Raw genomic sequence first — 19,969 nt, 5'->3', positions numbered from 1 at the left:
TGGATGTACAGTTTATCTAGGGCTGGTGTTGTAACAATTGGTATGTGTTACTCCGACAAGGAGCAGAAGATAAATCTTTCAGGTTGCTCTATACAAAAATGCATTCTCTACCTCTGTTCCAAAAAAGAAATATGGCCATAATGTTTACCACAAAACCCCATTTTTCAAATGACTGACATTCTGTCCAGCATCTCTCAGATTTTTATAATTATTTTGGTTGATACTGTTGCGTGTGTTGTAATATAAAAGCACAGGTCGGTCGAGGGATTGTGCAATCACATAGGTTCATTTATTAATTCTAGATACATGTATACTTGAAAGCTTAAAAGACATCTGAGCTGCACAACTGTGTGTCTGTCGTCTACTGGAGGCCAAAGTGAAACTGATTCTGGGTCACATGATGCACTTCCCTTGATGTGAGGGCATGCTACTGTCCTTTAAAGGCATATTATCAAATTCCCTTTTTTTTTTTTTAAATATCCCCCCCCCCCCGCCCTTCCAAAGAAGTATAACTATTTACAATACACGTGTATGCTTAGTTACCATTACTGAAATTAATCTCTTAAAGTGTAACAGTAATCTGGTATGGCCAGGTCTTGTAATGGTAATCTTGTCTGGAGTGCTCACAGTGATCTGTCGGATTGTCATTCTTGGATGCATTTCCTGGTTGCATTTGGGATTGTGTCCTCTATAGGACTTAGGAGCTAGAATGGATCTGACTGTCCTCATTTACACCTCACTGTTGCACCTTTTATGTGTAATGATTCTGTAGGACCTTGGTTCTGAACAAATCCTTGTCTCCTCAGTTGCAGAAATAGGAAACGGAGTTGGAAGGGTAGATCAAATGGGAAGTATGGAGTGAGGCACTGCTTAGGGTAAACGGGGCCTCCTCATGTGCAAGGATGAGTCTGATACAGTTTAAGGTGGTGCACAGAGTGCATATGGCTCAGGCGAGAATGAATGGGTTTTTTCATGGGGTAGATGATGAGTGTGAGAGGTGTGGGTGGGGGCCAGCGAATCTCACGCACATGTTTTGGGGTTGCCAAAAATTGGGAAGATTCTGGGTGGGGTGTTCGTGGTCTTAGCTAGGATAGTGGAGGAGGTGGAGGATCTGGACCCTTTGGTGGCAATATTTGGGGTTTCAGAGAAGCCAGACTCATGGGGAGGAGGAAGGCCGATGTTGTGGCCTCTGCCTCTATGATTGCACGACAGCGAATTTTACTGGAGTGGGCAGTCAGCATTGCCACCGGGTTTAGCAACTTGGTTGGATGACCTGTACGACTTCCTGCAGTTGGAGAAGAAAAAGTAAGAGTGAAGGGGCTCTGAAGGGGGGGTTTGAGAAAAGGGGAGGGATGTTTGTGACTGTGTTTGAGGAGCTGTTTGTCATTTGTGGGGGGCTGTGAAAAAGGGAAAACATTTGTACCGACTGTATAGTTGACTGCTGGGAAGTATGTTTCCCGGGGTGTTTATTTGCTGCAACCTGTTTTGATAATGTTTGTAATAAAACACATATATATATAAAAAAGATTATTTCAAAACCACAAGTGCATCCCTGCTCACTAGAAAATAAAAACTTGGAAAGTTACGACTTTTTCTTCGTTCAGTGGCGGGGATGAATAGATGCCCTGCTGATGAAAATAGAAGAACCAAAGTATTATGCAATAAAGCACAGAAAAGAAACAAATCATGTGCAAACCTGGAACCCTTATTATTACAACAGATTAGAAGCTTCTCAAACATTATTAGAGTCGCCATCACCAGTGTTAGAGTTTCACTTACTTCTGGTCGTCGAGGTTCATCAAACTCAATAGTTCCATCTAATGGAGTAACAAAGTGACAAACTGGGTTGTCTCGTTTTTCTACATCTAAGAAAAAACAAAACAAGCTAGCATGGACATTTTACAACATAAGCAATTCAAAATAAATGAATGTAGTGAGGACAGTATCAGACTTAAATATCAGTCAAATAGTCGAATTACTCTCAAACCCCGAATAATTATTTGGCTACTAGTGCCACCAATTAACCAATGGTTTCAATGGGAAAGATGGGAAAGAGGAAACAACACAAATAATCACATAGATAGAAATACATTATGTAGACTATGGGAGATGAGAAAGTTTTATTTTGAAAGCTAATATGAAAGTACAGCAAGCAATTAAGGCGGCAAATGGTATGCTGGCCTTATAACAAGATGATTGGAGTACAGGAGTAAAGACATCTGACTGCAATTATATAGATCCTTAGGTGAGAGTAACTGGAATATTGTACTCAGTTTTGGTCTCTTTGCCCAAGGGAAGGAGTGCAACAAAGGTTCACTGAAATAATTCCTGGGATGGAGGGATTGCCATGCAAGAAAAAGTTATGTAAACTGTGCCTTTATTCTCTGGAGTTTAGAATGAGAGATGATATCATTCAAACATACAAAATTCTTACTGGGTTTGACAGAGTACAGTCTAGAACCAGGAGACACTACCTCAGAATAAGGGACAGAGATTTAAGACTGAGATGAGAAGGCATTTCTTCACTCCGAGACAGAGAATATTCCAAAGATTCAGCACCCTGAGGGCTGTGGAGACTCAATCATTGAGTATGTTCAAGATTGAGATTGGTAGACAAAAACACCAGGATATACATGGATAGTGCAGGGAAAGAGTGTTGAAATAAAATATCTCATTGTCTAGCAGAATGGGCTCGAAGGGCTGAATGCCTACACCTCGTATTTCTTATGTTCTTATATAGTGTTTCTGCAGCTGGGTGTGGCTGTGAAGGTGTTTCTTTCCCCAGTCAGTGTGCTATGGATGTATTGTAAGAGTTCTTCTTGTTTATTTCCTTTGTTCCCATTTATTTTACTATTTTTGGTTTGTGGACCCATAATTGGAATGTGCCTTTAAGTTGAAAACTCAACTTGCAGTAACATTGTTGGGACTTTACTACAGGCCTCCCAAAAGCGAGCTTGAAGTAGAGGTACAAATATGTAGACAGATTATAGAAAAATGCAGGAGCAATAGGGTGGTCGTGATGGGAGATTTTAACTTCCCCAACATTGAATGGGACTCATGTAGTGTTGGAGGCGTAGATGGAGCAGAATTTGTAAGGAGCATCCAGGAGAGATTTTTAGAGCAATATGTAAATAGTCCAACTCGGGAAGGGGCCATACTGGACCAGGTATTGGGGAATGATCCCGGCCAGGTGGTTGAAGTTTCAGTCGGTAATTACTTTGGGAATAGCGATCACAATTCCGTAAGTTTTAGAATTCTCATGGAAAAGACGAGAGTGGTCCTAAAGGAAGAGTGCTAAATTCGGCAGGAGCTCGGGAATGTGGATTGGGAGCAGCTGTTTAAGGGTAAATCCACATTTGAAATGTTGGAGTCTTTTAGGAAAGGTTGATTAGAGTGCAGGACAGACATGTCCCTGTGAAAATGATGGATAGAAATGGCAAGATTAAGGAACCATGGATGACGGGTGGAATTGTGAAACTAGCTAAGATGAAAAAGGAAGTATACATAATATCTAGGCAACTTAAAACTGAAGCAGCTTTGGAGGAATATCGGGAAAGTAGGACAAATCTCAAACGCGCAATAAAGAGGGCTAAAAGGGGTCATGAAATATCTTTGGCAAACAGGGTTAAGGAAAATCCCAAAGCCTTTTATTCGTATATAAGGAGCAAGAGGGTAACTAGAGAAAGGATTGGCCCACTCAAAGACAAAATAGGGAATTTATGCGTGGAGTCAGAGGAAATGGGTGAGATTCTTAATGAGTACTTTGCATCGGTATTCACCAAGGAGAGGGACATGACGGATGTTGAGGCGAGGGATGGATGATTAAATACTCTAGGTCAAGTCAGCAAAAGGAAGGGGGAAGTTTTGGGTATTCTAAAAGGCATTAAGGTGGACAAGTCCCCAGGTCCGGATGGGATCTATCCCAGGTTACTGAGGGAAGCGAGGGACGAAATAGCTGGGGGCCTTAACAGATATCTTTGCAGCATCCTTGAGCACGGGTGAGGTCCCGGAGAACTGGAGAATTGCTAATGTCGTCCCTTTGTTTAAGAAGGGTAGCAGGGATAATCCAGGGAATTATAGACCTATGAGCTTGACGTCAGTGGTAGGCAAACTGTTGGAGAAGATACTGAGGGATAGGATCTATTCACATTTGGAAGAAATTAAACTTAACAGGAGGACTGGAGAATAGCCAATGTTGTTCCTCTGTTTAAGAAGGGTAGCAAGGATAATCCAGGGAACTACAGGCCGGTGAGCCTTACTTCAGTGGTAGGGAAATTACTGGAGATAATTCTTCGAGACAGGATCTACTCCCATTTGGAAGCAAATGGACGTATTAGTGAGAGGCAGCATTGTTTTGTGAAGGGGAGGTCGTGTCTCACTAACTTGATAGAGTTTTTCGAGGAGGTCACTAAGATGATTGATGCAGGTAGGGCAGTGGATGTTGTCTATATGGACTTCAGTAAGGCCTTTGACAAGGTCCCTCATGGTAGACTAGTACAAAAGGTGAAGTCACACGAGATCAGGGGTGAGCTGGCAAGGTGGATACAGAACTGGCTAGGTCATAGAAGGCAGAGAGTAGCAATGGAAGGATGCTTTTCTAATTGGAGGGCTGTAACCAGTGGTGTTCCACAGGGATCAGTGCTGGGACCTTTGCTCTTTGTAGTATATATAAATGATTTGGAGGAAAATGTAACTGGTCTGATTAGTAAGTTTGCAGACGACACAAAGGTTGGTGGAATTGCGGATAGCGATGAGGACTGTCAGAGGATACAGCAGGATTTAGATTGTTTGGAGACTTGGGCGGAGAGATGGCAGATGGAGTTTAATCCGGACAAATGTGAGGTAATGCATTTTGGAAGGTCTAATGCAGGTAGGGAATATACAGTGAATGGTAGAACCCTCAAGAGTATTGAAAGTCAAAGAGATCTAGGAGTACAGGTCCACAGGTCATTGAAAGGGGCAACACAGGTGGAGAAGGTAGTCAAGAAGGCATACGGCATGCTTGCCTTCATTGGCCGGGGCATTGAGTATAAGAATTGGCAAGTCATGTTGCAGCTGTATAGAACGTTAGTTAGGCCACACTTGGAGTATAGTGTTCAATTCTGGTCGCCACACTACCAGAAGGATGTGGAGGCTTTAGAGAGGGTGCAGAAGAGATTTACCAGAATGTTGCCTGGTATGGAGGGCATTAGCTATGAGGAGCGGTTGAATAAACTCGGTTTGTTCTCACTGGAACGAAGGAGGTTGAGGGGAGACCTGATAAAGGTCTACAAAATTATGAGGGGCATAGACAGAGTGGATAGTCAGAGGCTTTTCCCCAGGGTAGAGGGGTCAATTACTAGGGGGCATAGGTTTAAGGTGAGAGGGGCAAGGTTTAGAGTAGATGTACGAGGCAAGTTTTTTACGCAGAGGGTAGTGGGTGCCTGGAACTCGCTACCGGAGGTGGTGGTGGAAGCAGGGACGATAGTGACATTTAAGGGGCATCTTGACAAATACATGAATAGGATGGGAATAGAGGGATATGGACCCAGGAAGTGTAGAAGATTGTAGTTTAGTCGGGCAGCATGATCGGCACGGGCTTGGAGGGCCGAAGGGCCTGTTCCTGTGCTGTACATTTCTTTGTTCTTTGTTTGTTGTTCTTTGATAGGCAGCATGGTTTTGTGCAGGAAGGTCATATCTTACAAACCTAATAGAATTCTTTGAGGAAGTAACAAAGTTAATTGATGAGGGAAGGGCTGTAGATGTCATATACATGGACTTCAGTAAGGCGTTTGATAAAGTGTCCCATGGCAGGTTGATGGAAAAAGTGAAGTCGTATGGGGTTCAGGGTGTACTGGCTAGATGGATAAAGAACTGGCTGGGCAACAGGAGACAGAGAGTAGTGGTGGAAGGGAGTGTCTCAAAATGGAGAAAGGTGACTAGTGGTGTTCCACAGGGATCCGTGCTCGGACCACTGTTGTTTGTAATATACATTAATGATCTGAACAAAAGTATAGGTTCAGTGTTGGGGCCACAGCTGTTCTCCTTATATATTAACGATCTAGATGACGGGACTGGGGGCATTCTGGCTAAGTTTGCCGATGATACAAAGGTAGGTGGAGGGGCAGGTAGTATGGAGGAGGTGGGGAGGCTGCAGAAAGATTTAGACAGTTTAGGAGAGTGGTCCAAGAAATGGCTGATGAAATTCAACGTGGGCAAGTGCGAGGTCTTGCACTTTGGAAAAAAGAATAGAGGCATGGACTATTTTCTAAACGGTGACAAAATTCATAATGCTGAAGTGCAAAGGGACTTGGGAGTCCTAGTCCAGGATTCTCTAAAGGTAAACTTGCAGGTTGAGTCCGTAATTAAGAAAGCAAATGTAATGTTGTCATTCATCTCAAGAGGCTTGGAATATAAAAGCAGGGATGTACTTCTGAAGCTTTATAAAGCATTAGTTAGGCCCCATTTAGAATACTGTGCGCAATTTTGGGCCCCACACCTCAGGAAGGACATACTGGCACTGGAGCGGGTCCAGCGGAGATTCACACGGATGATCCCAGGAATGGTAGGCCTAACATACGATGAACGTCTGAGGATCCTGGGATTATATTCATTGGAGTTTAGGAGGTTGAGGGGAGATCTAATAGAAACTTACAAGATAATGAATGGCTTAGATAGGGTGGATGTAGGGAAGTTGTTTCCATTAGCAGGGGAGACTAGGACCCGGGGGCACAGCCTTAGAATAAAAGGGAGTCACTTTAGAACAGAGATGAGGAGAAATTTCTTCAGCCAGAGAGTGGTGGGTCTGTGGAATTCATTGCCACAGAGGGCGGTGGAGGCCGGGACGTTGAGTGTCTTTAAGACAGAAGTTGATAAATTCTTGATTTCTTGAGGAATTAAGGGCTATGGAGAGAGAGCGGGTAAATGGAGTTGAAATCAGCCATGATTGAATGGCGGAGTGGACTCGATGGGCCGAATGGCCTTACTTCCGCTCCTATGTCTTATGGTCTTATAGGTGGTCTGATTAGCAAGTTTGCAGATGATACTAAGATTGGTGGAGTTGCAGATAGCGAGGAGGACTGTCAGAGAATACAGCAAAATATAGATAGATTGGAGAGTTGGGCAGAGAAATGGCAGATAGGAGTTCAATCCAGGCAAATGCGAGGTGAGGCATTTTGGAAGATCTAATTCAAGAGCGGACTATACGGTCAATGGAAGAGTCCTAGGGAAAATTGATGTACAGAGAGATCTGGGAGTTCAGGTCCAATGTACCCTGAAGGTGGCAACGCAGGTCGATAGAGTGGTCAAGAAGGCATACAGCATGCTTGCCTTCATCGGACGGGGCATTGAGTACAAGAGTCGGCAGGTTATGTTACAGTTGTATAGGACTTTGGTTAGGCCACATTTGGAATACTGCGTGCAGTTCTGGTCGCCACATTACCAGAAGATGTGGATGCTTTAGAGAGGGTACAGAGGAGATTCACCAGGATGTTGCCTGGTATGGAGGGTGCTAGCTATGAAGGAAGGTTGAGTAGATTAGGATTGTTTTCGTTGGAAAGGTGGAGGTTGAGGAGGGACCTGATTGAGATCTACAAAATTATGAGAGGTATGGACAGGGTGGACAGCAACAAGCTTTTTCCAAGAGTGGGGGTGTCTATTTCAAGGGGTCACGATTTCAAGGCGAGAGGGGGAAAGTTTAAGGGAGATGTGCGTGGAATGTTTTTTACGCAGAGGCTGGTGGGTGCCTGGAACGCTTTGCCAGTGGAGGTGGTAGAGGCGGGCACGATAGCATCATTTAAGATGCATCTAGACAGATATATGAACGGGCTGGTAACAGAGGGAAGTAGATCCTTGGAAAATAGGCAACAGGTTTAGATAAAGGATCTGGATCGGCACAGGCTGGGAGGGCCGAAGGGCCTGTTCCTGTGCTGTAATTTTCTTTGTTCTAAAACCAGCCTACTTGCCAGGACACTGCATTCCCAGGTTTTGTATTTTGGAAAGGAGACACCGGAATCCTCGGCACCTAGTGGATCTTTGGAACCAGCTTTGGAGTGAGTGATTCGATTGGTTAACTGGCAACCAATGGTTGGGCCAGGAACAAAATGTCCTGCCTTGGCTCCTATGTGATACTTTCGGAGAGAACGTAGACGTGTTTAGACCTTGAAAGTGAAAGGAACGCTCGTCTTTCCTTCTTGCTTCAGAGGAGATTTACCAGGATGCTGCCTAGACTAGAGGCCATGTCTTATGAAGAAAAGTTGAGGGAGCTAGGGCTTTTCTCACTGGAGCGAAGAAGGCAGAGAGGTGACTTGATAGAGGTTTACAAGGTGATGAGAGGCATGGATAGAGTGGGTAGCCAGAGACTTTTCCCCAGGGTGGAAATAGCTGTCATGAGGAGACATAATTTTAAGGTGATTGGAGGAAGGTATAGGGGGAGATGTCAGAGGTAGATTCTTTACACAGAGAGTGGTGGGTGTGTGGAATGCACTGCCAGCAGAGATGGTGGAGTCAGAGTCATTAGGGCCATTTAAGCGACTCTTAGACAGGCACATGGACAGCAGTAAATTGAAGGGGTGTAGGTTAGGTTGATCTTGGATTAGGATAAATGGTCGGCACAACATCATGGGCTGAAGGGCCTGTACTGTTCTGTGTTCCATGTTCCACTTTGAAGTTACCTTTTCTGTATCCCCATTGATTTTCTCTAGTCACATAGGAAAATACTTGCTTTTCTCACGGATATGCTAATTCACATCTCAATCTCTTTGGACAGCTGCCCCTCTCAACTCCCTGGTTTGATTTTGTTTCATCCCAATTAAATTTTTCAATCTTAATTTTCCATAATTCATAATCCAATTCATAATCTTTATTATTGTCACAAGTAGGTTTACACTAACACTGCAATGAAGTTACTGTGAAAATCCCCTAGTCACCACACTCAAAGCTGACCAGCTTTGACAAAGGGTCATCTGGACTTGAAACATTAGCTCTTTTCTCTCCCTAGAGATGCCGCCAGACCTGCTGAGATTTTCCAGCATTTTCTCTTTGGTTTCACTCTGAAGGATTCTCTATCTGCAGTAGAGATGATTCTACACACAGGCTGGTGAAACATTTAAAAAATCAGATTGTAATGTTAAAAAATGTAATGCAAAGTGACTAATATCTGCCAGCTCTTTTTTTTTAACGCTACTTTTAAGAGTCAGCAAAAAAATAGAAGCACTTGAAGTGCACCATCCATCATTAAAAAACAGGGGGGAGGGGTTGTCATTTTAAAAAGTCACGCCTGTACAACTATTCATTTTTTTCAAAAGTTCCAATTAATCTGTTCTTGTTCATATCAAATGATGAAAACTTGTTCAACACAAGAACATTTAATGGTCATAATCCTGGAGATAAAGATAAATTTCACTTCCGCTTCCCAGTCACAACATAAACTACCTGTTGGGGCACCTGATTGAACCTTGTATTTAAGGAGATTGGAGAAGTGAGAATGGGTACACAGGGTAAGGTAGCACAACAATGAGGCACTGAAATGAACTGATACAGGAAACATTTCAATTACTGTACTTCATCAAAAACTGTAAATGTATATTATCAACTGAGAAAAAAAAATAAGGCAGAGATTTCACTCACACTGCATATACCATGCCCTCCAGATAGCATTGTTCAGTCGAATCTTGTCTCTCCATAGAAGTTTTAATCCTTTGAAATTTTTCCATTTAGGAGAAACCAATTTTCCACTAGAAACAAATGCATCGGATTCAATATTTGACTGTTTCAACAAATTAGAGTTCCAAGGTTAGTAAGATTTTAAATATATTAATTTAAATGATTTGTATGTGAAACAGCAGTTATCTGTCAGTTACAGACAAGTCAGAATGAAAATGTATACATTAATTTACACTGTCAACTTGCTGATCTTGGATATTTATAAAAAGTTACAGATTCTACCATGCAAGTGTGAAGTACAGCACTGAAGACATACACGAAAATCATGTTAATGACAACGTTGGAGAGGAGTGCACTTTTGAAAGCACGCAAGATAACTGTAGGGAATTGGTGAGTTATTTTATTGGACACAGATGAATCGCATCTCCCAAAAACAGGTGCGTTGGAGACTTGTCAGAGGTGACAATGAAAAGCAAAACAGGAACCAAACCTGCCCACTTCCAAATCTAAGAGGTGGGATGGGAGGCGGGTGACTAACCCATTTTCTAAATTCATAATTTAAATATTATAGGGAGGCTGCATCGCTTCATTTTAACAGTCATTTCATTTTTACCTACAGTACTAGAGTTTTTTGGGCCTCAGGAAATTCAGCAGCTTAAAGGAGGTGAACAGGGCTGAATCCATGTGGTAAATACCTTACAGCGCTATTTCTGGGCGAGGAAAAGCTGGGGTGCTTCATCAAGTCAAACAATATACCTAATAAATCTCCTAAAACCACCAGCAGATCCTACCAAACCACCCACCAAGATCAGGAACCCTCGCCTCCCACGCCCCTGCCAAATGATCTGTCTCATTCCCTCAGCACATCTATCTGTTCTTGTAGGCTTCGGCCCTGTAAAGCAGGCTTCTCGCACAAAAGACCTCCAGCTGCTCAATCAGGCTACCTGCAGGCAAGGATCCCACAGAAAATAATTTAGAGCAGCCCTGCAGTTAAATTCTACAGGACTATTATGGTCAGATCGGTCAGGACTGCAGTACATTGAAGAGTACATGGTTGAGGGTAGGATCAAGGAGGAACCCAAAATGTTGGTCACAAGTTTGAATAAAACGCTAACCAAATGTTCATGCTTTACTTTCTATCACAGTACCTCTGGGGATGGAAGATTCAGTATGTTGTTATTAGACTGTTAATTCTATACGTGATGGGAGGGTGTGGAATATGACATTTGCATTTTCATCTGCACTGCCAGCTGTTTCACATTTTGTGACTCCAGCCATGAACTCTACATGTCTGCTACAACTCTACACAAAATTCTCGTGGCAAAACAGCTCAGGGATTGGAGCTTGCTGCTTTGTTAGTTCAAAACAAATGGCTCCCAGCGATGGGGTTCTACGTGCACCTGCTCCCCCCCCCCCCCCCCCTTCCCATTCACATTTTTCTGTGCAATGTTTTGAAGCCAGTTTTTAAATTGAAGGCGTGACCAAATTATAATCCTGCAGTACTGACAGAACTTGAATAAGACATGCAATCTCCCAAGACCCATAAATGCTAAGGGCCCAGTTTTTATGAGATTTGTGATATGACTCACATGCAAGTAGACACTATAAAAGGTAGAGCGAGTCTTTATCCTGACTGATTTCAGCTATTTATCACAACAAGAGGATGATAGCTCCAGTAGCAGTTTGATATTGTTAGAGGATGCTCTGTGTAATCTTAAGCAGGGCAGATCAACAAGTCCTAAGGGTACTCTGTATTGTTAACCTGACAAGTAGAAGTTTACGGATGATCAAGTGATCACAATACTTGAGATAGAGTCAATCCGGTCAGAAGTGAAATTAATGGTGCAGTTGCTAATGGGATTGTGAATTGGTTTAAGCAGTGAGAAACTGATGGCGAAAATGGCGGGTGCGTCTGTGGGGCAGTGAAAGATCCATCTCCAAGGGAGCCACTGCTACAATTAAAATAATTTGCAGGACAATATTTATTGGAATAATAAAACATTTTCCACAAGGGCTAGGCAGCCTAACTGCTTGGAATAGCAACTTGGCCAGACTCAACCTTTGGAACGCTGAGGAATGAAATGAAATGAAACTCGCTTATTGTCACAAGTAGGCTTCAATGAAGTTACTGTGAAAAGTCCCTAGTCGCCACATTCCGGCGCCTGTTCAGGGAGGCTGTTACGGGAATTGAACCGTGCTGTTGGCCTGCCTTGGTCTGCTTTCAAAGCCAGCGATTTAGCCCTGTGCTAGAATCTTAGATCCTTGTGCCACTTGGTGTTTGCATGCTGAGGGTCAAGATGCCAGTCCTGTCGTTTGGTTCCCTGAGCAGACTGTCAAAGACACTGGGCATAATGCCTCATCGCCAGAGCTTTCAAACAAGCACCAAGAAATAGCTTGGCTGTGGTGAGAAAGGCTCACCCATCAGACCTCCCCTACACATCCGGAGTTTCAACCCCTCTGCATGCTGCCCGAAAGGAACTGACTGTTGTTAATCTCCTTCTAGAATGTGCCATTGGCAAGAAGGTTTGGAGAGAGATACAGGAGTTTTTGTTGATGTCCATCCCAAGCAGCTCTGTGCTCTACAGGCTCATGCGCAGCATCTTCCAAACCAACAACCACTACCATCTAGAAGGACAAGGGCAGCATATGCCTGAGAAAACCACCACCTGCAAGTTTCCTTCCAAGTCAAAATTCTGGAACACACTAACAGCACTGTGGATGTACCTACACCACATGGACTGCAGCGGTTCAAGAAGGCAGCTCACCATCTTCTCAAGGGTAATTAGGGATGGGCAATGAATGCTGGCCTAGTCAGCAATACGCCCATATCTCATGAATGAATTTTTTAAAAACCAAGATAAACATCAAATGCGGCGTTTCTAATCTCAATTTAAACCCGTTGACAAAGAGTTGGTTATTTTATGACAGCAGGTAAGCTCCCATTGTCTGGCAGCTCCTCCTATCCTCTTTGTGAACTTTGACTACATTACTGATCACCAATGTCACAATCCCATTTGATGTTATAACTGGACGGGAAGATTCCAGAATGGACCCCTGGCTCAAAAGACCGTAGAACTTTTATTTTTTAATAAAATGTGGAGAAACAGAGTCACAAGATCGCTAATTAGCTTTACCAAGAAATAATATTTAACATGAAAAAATTGGATGGTACAATATTCCGTTACTTCTCCCTTAGCCTAACAATTACATGCAGGTTTTAGGATTAACAGGGATTACAAAGTATATTTTAAGATACAATGGTCTCATTGACACTTTTAAGCATATAGGATATCTGTGGTAAAACACACACCTCTCTGAACCCAAGTGAATGTCTGGGCATTTCACCTCAAAAATCCTCCCCAGATGATTCTTATACCATGAGCCACCTTATGTTACTGAACTCCAGCTTCCACATGAGCGATCTCAAATTCTGCATTCAAAAAGTCAGACTTTCAAATCTTCTTTTAAATAATGCTTTTCCTTAGCAGTTTGCATACCAAACTCCAAACCAGGTTTTCAAAATGACACTTTAAAACAAAGCTTCCGCTCCACGTTTAACAATGAATCCAGTCCAGGATTGCACACCTTTTAGGATTTTTTTGTCTTGCCTGCTGTGCAAACTGCTCACAATTGCTTTCCCAGACTGTATTAAAATGACATCAAACGTTTCATCTATCTCGGAGGTCTGCTATCCACTTTAAATCTAGTTCTGCGATTGTCTCAGAACACTTCGTTTGAATTCTTCTGAACAATAACTTAGTCTCCATTCTCTTAACTTCAGATGTTTTGAACATTATTTCTGTCCCAATTCCCTGGTTATCGAGATTGTACCTTATTCGTTCGGAAACTTGCATCTTTGCAACTCCTTTGTCCTGTCCAGCTTCTCCTGGCAGAGTTGAGAAATCTAATACTTAAAAGCTTCTTCCCCAACTTCCGGTTGCGGCGATGCTCTGCTAAGCCGCACGTTTCAGCGGCTCCAGCTCCGACGGACTTTCGGGCTCTTTTTGTGAGCCCCAACCGGAATTTTTTTTTGACAAAACCCGGTGTGAGGTGAAGAAATAAGGAGTCCCCCAGTATGCAGGAAAAAAATCGGTGGCGGTGGCCAGATCACGAAGGATCCTCGAGGGCAGCGGCAGAGAAAAGAAGGAAGCAAGATGGCGTCGGAGAGAGGTCAGGCGACATGGGGACCGGATCAGGATGAATTCCTCAGAAGGTGTGTGGAGGAGTTAAAAAAGGAGGTGCTGGCCTCGATGTTGCTGGCAATCGATGGGCTCAAAGAAACACAAAAGGCCCAGGCGATAGAGCTCCATGTGGTGAAGGAGAAGGTAACTGAAAACGAGGATGAGATCCTAGGCCTAGCGGTCAAAATGGAGACGCACGAGGCGCTACATAAGAAGTGCATCGAAAGAATTGAAGTCCTGGAAAATAGATCAAGGAGAAAGAACCTCCGGATCCTGGGTCTCCCCGAGGGAGTGGAGGGAGCTGACGGCGGGGCCTATGTGAGCACGATGCTACATTCGCGAATGGGAGCCAAGGCCCCCTCGGGCCGCTTGGAGGTGGAAGGGGCTCACCGGGTCCCTGCGAGGAGACCAAAGGCTGGAGAACCACCTAGTGCGATGATCGTGCGATTTCACCGCTTCAACAACAGAGAGGTTGTTTTGAGCTGGGCCAAGAAGGTACGGAGTAGCAGATGGGGGAATGTAGTGATACGAGTGTATCAGGACTGGAGCGCGGAGATGGCGAGAAGGACAGCGAGTTTCAATCGAGCCAAGGAGGTGCTGCATAAGAAGAAAGTAAAGTTCGGGATGCTGCAGCCGGCGCGATTATGGGTCACGTACCACAATAGACACTATTATTTTGAAACGTCGGAAGAAGCATGGACCTTCATCCAAAAAGAGAAACTGGACCAGAACTGAGGGACTGATGTTGGGGGGAAACGACAATGTTGATGTATAGAAATGTAAATTGGGAAAAGGGAGGTTCACTGTATCGGGACAGTCTTTGACGGGGGGACACGGAGAAATGTGGACGCCGGTGGTGAAAAAGGGACATAGGCGGGGGATGGGGAATGGGAACGGGGCTGTAGGGGGAGCTGCGCCATAGGGGGCGGGACGGTTCTAGGAAAGCACGGGTCTTTTCCCGTGCTAGAGAGATGATGGCGGGAAGACAGGCGCAAGGAGGATGGGGGTTCGCGGGGGGGGTTCAAGGAGAGAGCGGGAGAAGCCGGGGTTAGTTGAAGTCCGCTGACTTTCGGAAGCAGTATGGGGGGAGTAACCATGCTAGATGGGGATCTAGCAGGGGGGGTGGGGAGATAACTGGCTTGCTGCTGCTGGGATCGAGGGGGAGCTGGTAAGAGAAAGGTGGGTGGGGCGGGAATGCGCCGCCTGGGGGACTGGGACTGGTGGGTGCGCGGGACCTGGACGTGGCACTGGCCCAGAGTGGGTGATGGCTAGTCGACCGGGGGGGGGGGGGGGGGGGGCAATCCGGCTGATCACGTGGAACGTGAGAGGCCTAAATGGGCCGATTAACAGGGCCCGGGTGTTCGCGCACTTAAAAGGACTGAAGGCAGACGTGGCCATGCTTCAGGAGACGCATCTGAAGGTGGCAGATCAGGTTAGGCTAAGGAAAGGATGGGTGGGACAGGTGTTCCACTCAGGGCTGGACGCAAAGAATAGAGGGGTGGCTATATTGGTGGGGAAACGGGTGTCGTTCGAGGCTAGGAATATAGTAGTGGACAACGGTGGCAGATATGTGATGGTGAGTGGCAGACTGCAGGGAATGGAGGTCATGCTGGTAAATGTATATGCCCCGAACTGGGACGATGCGGGATTTATGAAGAGGGTGCTGGGACGTATCCCGGACCTGGAGGTAGGAAACTTGGTAATGGGGGGGGGGGGGGATGGATGGATTTCAATACCGTGCTGGACCCAGGGTTAGATAGATCTAGATCCAGGACCGGAAGAAGGCCGGCAGCGGCCAAGGTGCTTAGGGGGTTTATGAACCAAATGGGGGGAGTGGATCCGTGGAGATTTGCTAGGCCGCTGGCCAAAGAGTTCTCCTTTTTCTCCCATGTCCGTAAGGTATACTCCCGGATAGATTTCTTTGTTTTGGGTAGGCCACTGATTTTGAAGGTGGAAGGAACGGAGTACTTGGCCATAGCTGTTTCAGACCATGCCCCGCACTGGGTGGATCTGGAACTAGGAGAGGAGAGGGAACAGCGCCCACTCTGGCGACTGGATGTGGGATTATTGGCAGATGAGGGAGTCTGTGGAAGGGTGCGGGGATGTATCGAAAGGTACCTGGAGGCCAATGATGATGGGGAGGTCCAAGTGGGGGTAGTATGGGAAGCGCTGAAGGCGGTGGTCAGGGGAGAGTTGATCTCCATCAGGGCTTACAAGGGGAAAACAGAGGCCAAAGAGAGGGAGAGATTACTGGGGGAGATTTTGAGTGTGGATAAAAGATATGCGGAGACCCCGGACGAAGGACTATATAGGGAGAGGCGAAGACTCCAGACGGAGTTTGACCTGCTGACCACAGGAAAGGCAGAGGCACAGTGGAGGAAGGCACAGGGATGAGATACAAGTATGGGGAAAAGGTGAGTCGGCTGCTGGCCCACCAGCTTCGTAAGAGGACAGCGGCGAGGGAAATAGGGGGAGTTAGGGATGAAACGGGAACTACGGTGCGGAGTGTAGGGAAGGTAAATGAGGTGTTTAAGACCTTGTATGAGAGGTTATATAGGTCCCAACCCCCGGAGGGAAAAGAGGGGATGCAGCGGTTTCTGGACCAACTAAGGTTCCCGAAGGTGGAGGAGCAGGAGGTGGCAGGCCTGGGGGCGCCAATTGGGGTGGACGAGGGTGACTAAAGGACGGGGGAACATGCAGGCAGGGAAGGCCCCGGGACCAGACGGGTTTCCGGTGGAATTCTACAGGAAGTATATGGATCTGTTGGCCCCGCTCTTGGCGAGAACCTTTAATGAGGCTAAGGAAAGGGGGATGCTACCCCCGACAATGTCGGAGGCGACGATATCGCTAATCCTGAAACGAGATAAAGACCCGCTGCAATGAGGGTCATACAGGCCTATCTCACTCCTAAATGTAGATGCCAAACTGCTGGCAAAAGTTATGGCGACAAGGATAGAGGATTGTGTCCCAGGGGTAGTGCATGACGACCAGACAGGGTTTGTAAAGGGGAGACAACTGAATGTTAATGTACGAAGGTTGCTGGGGGTGATGATGACGCCCCCACCGGAGGGGGAGGCAGAGATAGTGGCGGCGATGGATGCAGAGAAGGCATTCAATAGGGTGGAGTGGGACTATCTGTGGGAGGTGCTGAAGAGGTTTGGGTTCGGTGAGGGGTTTATTAGATGGGTCAGATTCTTTTATGGGGCCCCGGTGGCAAGCGTAGTCACAAACCGGCAAAGATCGGGGTATTTTCGGCTACATAGGGGTACAAGACAAGGGTGTCCCCTGTCCCCGTTACTGTTCGCGTTGGCAATTAAACCACTGGCCATAGCGCTGAGGGATTCTACGAAGTGGAGGGGGGTGCTTAGAGGGGGAGAGGAGCACCGAGTGTCGCTCTACGCAGATGATCTACTGCTATACGTTGCGGACCCGGTAGAGGGGATGCCAGAAGTAATGCAGATACTTAGGGAGTTTGGATAGTTCTCGGGATACAAACTAAATATGGGGAAGAGCGAGCTTTTTGTAATGCACCCCAGAGAACAGGGAAGGGGGATAAATGCTCTGCCGCTGAGGAGAGTGGAAAGGAACTTCCGATACCTGGGGATCCAAGTGTCCAGGAACTGGGGAACCCTGCATAGACTTAACCTGACGCGACTGGTGGAGCAGATGGAGGAGGACTTTAAGAGGTGGGATATGGTGCCGCTATCGCTGGCTGGCAGAGTGCAGGCAGTTAAAATGGTGGTCCTCCCGAGGTTTCTTTTCGTGTTTCAGTGCCTCCCCATTCTGATCACAAAGGCCTTTTTTAAAAAAATAGACAGGAGCATTACAAGCTTTGTGTGGGCAGGAAAGACCCCAAGAGTAAAGAGGGGGTTACTGCAGCGTAGTAGGGACAGAGGGGGACTGGCGCTGCCGAGTTTGAGCGACTACTACTGGGCCGCCAATGTGTCGATGGTCTGTAAGTGGATGAGGGAGGAAGAGGGAGCAGCGTGGAAGAAGCTGGAGATGGCGTCCTGTAAGGGAACGAGCCTAAAAGCGCTGGTGACGGCGCCGCTGCAGATCTCCCCGAAAAGGTACACCACAAACCCAGTGGTGGTGGCAACCTTGAGGATCTGGGGGCAGTGGAGGCGACACAGGGGAGTGACGGGTGCCTCGGTGTGGTCCCCGATAAGGAATAACCACAGGTTTGTCCCAGGGAGGATGGATGGAGGGTTCCAGTGTTGGAAACGAGCAGGAATTAGAAAGCTGAGGGACCTGTTTATAGACGGGACGTTTGCAAGTCTGGGAGCGCTAGAAGAAAAATATAAGTTGCCCCCGGGGAACGCCTTCCGGTATATGCAAGTGAGGGCATTTGCGAGGCAACAGGGGAGGGAATTTCTGCAGCTCCCGACGCAGGGGATCCAAGATAAGAGTGATTTCTGGGGTATGGGTCGGAGAGGGCAAAGTGTCCGAAATATACCGGGAGATGAGGGACGAGGGGGAGGCGATGATAGAGGAGCTGAAGGGAAAATGGGAAGAGCTGGGGGAAGAGATTGAGGAGGGGCTATGGGCTGATGCCCTAAGTAGGGTAAATTCCTCGTCCTCGTGTGCCAGGCTTAGCCTGATTCAATTTAAGGTTCTACATAGAGCACACATGACGGGAGCAAGACTGAGCAGGTTTTTCGGGGTGGAGGACAGGTGTGGGAGGTGCTCGGGAAGCTCGGCGAACCACAGGCGTGGAGGCCTGGATAAACGACATGCAGGGTTCATAAGATTGGAACGAATAAAATTTGCGTTGAGAGGATCGGCTCAGGGGTTCTCCAGGCGGTGGCAACCGTTCCTTGACTATCTCGCGGAACGATATTTTGTGTTTCTCCTATTTGTTTTTTCTTTTTTTTTAAGTTGTTGTTGTTAGTTCACTATATTATTTAAATAATGTTATTTACCAGTTAATGTATAATCCCTTGTTGAGTTGTAAAAACGGAAACATTTTTGTTTGAAAAATTTTAATAAAATATATATTTTTTTAAAAGAAACCCAATCATATTATATGATCAAGAACCAGGTGCGAATATAGAGGGAAAAAGATTTTCTCTAAAAAGATATGAATCGAAAATAGATTCGGTTTCAGCGAAACAAAAATAAGTGAAAGCCATTTACTGGTTCATTCCTCCGGGTAATGCCTTGGCCAGAGTCAAGTTGGCCGATTTAAATTTCAAACCAAATGCTTGGCAGTTAACTATCAGTCACCATCAACTGGTGCATTCTTCACGGCAATGCCTCTACCAGAGTTCACTTCCCAATCAATCAGAATTCTCAAACGAAAGAGAAAATGCTGGAAAATCTCAGCAGGTCTGGTAGCATCTGTAGGGAGAGAAAGAGCTAACATTTCGAGTCCGATGGTTCTTTGTCAAAGCTAACAGACCGAGAAAGTGGGAAATATTTATACTGTGGAGTGAGAATGAAAGATGAGTCATAGCCACAGAAACCCAGGGGAACCGGGTGCTAATGGCCGCAGAAACCAAGGGGAAAGAGTGCCAATGGCAGTCCCCAGAGAGAAGAAAAGATGTGAAAGGTCAAACAGCAGCTAAACTAACATCAGAGGATGAACTGTAGATATGGGAGAGGGGAAGGGGGAAGCAAAGAGGAGAAAGGTTGAAAAAGGAGAAAATCAGAATTCTCTTCTCATATAGTATAAATTTGTTAGTCTTCCTTGGATTTTTATTCTTGCAAAATATCCCGAATGCAAAACAAAAAGCTTTGACAAAAAATATATTTTTGCAGCAATACTCAAGTTCTGTACTAACAGATGACAACTTTAATATCTGCTTGAATTTTAAACAATAGTTCTACAGAGTTACTCCCAAAATTTAAATGGTTTGATTTCTGTAACTTGTTTTAATTTCACAATCAGCCAGCCTAAAATCTTATACAATTGGCTATTTTAGGGAGGTGCCATTTTTTGGTCCTATCAGCAACCCCAGGGCCAAAACACTTAAAATATTAAAGTGTTGATTGCTGTACATATATAGTTGGAACAACCGTACAACAACCTAACCCACCTGACAAACCCCTCACCAAACCCAAACCTCTTCAGCACCTCCCACAAGTACCCCCACTCTACCCTATCAAAGGCCTTCTCAGCGTCCATCGCCACCACTATCTCTGCC

General features: G+C 45.6%; 1 protein-coding gene across 2 annotated transcripts in view; it reads right to left on the bottom strand.

The window, feature by feature from the left end:
- Positions 1–19,969, bottom strand: part of mlxip (MLX interacting protein) — a 165,564-nt gene that overhangs the window by 92,546 nt on the left and 53,049 nt on the right. For both annotated transcript variants that reach the window (XM_072495325.1, XM_072495315.1), the window contains exons 2-3: positions 9,607–9,713; positions 1,780–1,865 (exon numbers count right to left, since the gene is read on the bottom strand). In XM_072495325.1, coding sequence (XP_072351426.1) covers positions 1,780–1,865; positions 9,607–9,713 — 193 coding nt within the window. The remainder of the gene's footprint in view (positions 1–1,779; positions 1,866–9,606; positions 9,714–19,969) is intronic.

The sequence above is a fragment of the Scyliorhinus torazame genome, chromosome 1 (genome assembly GCF_047496885.1).
Source record: "Scyliorhinus torazame isolate Kashiwa2021f chromosome 1, sScyTor2.1, whole genome shotgun sequence".
In the NCBI taxonomy this organism is placed as follows: Eukaryota; Metazoa; Chordata; class Chondrichthyes; order Carcharhiniformes; family Scyliorhinidae; genus Scyliorhinus; species Scyliorhinus torazame.
This window is presented reverse-complemented; position numbering and strand designations above follow the sequence as displayed.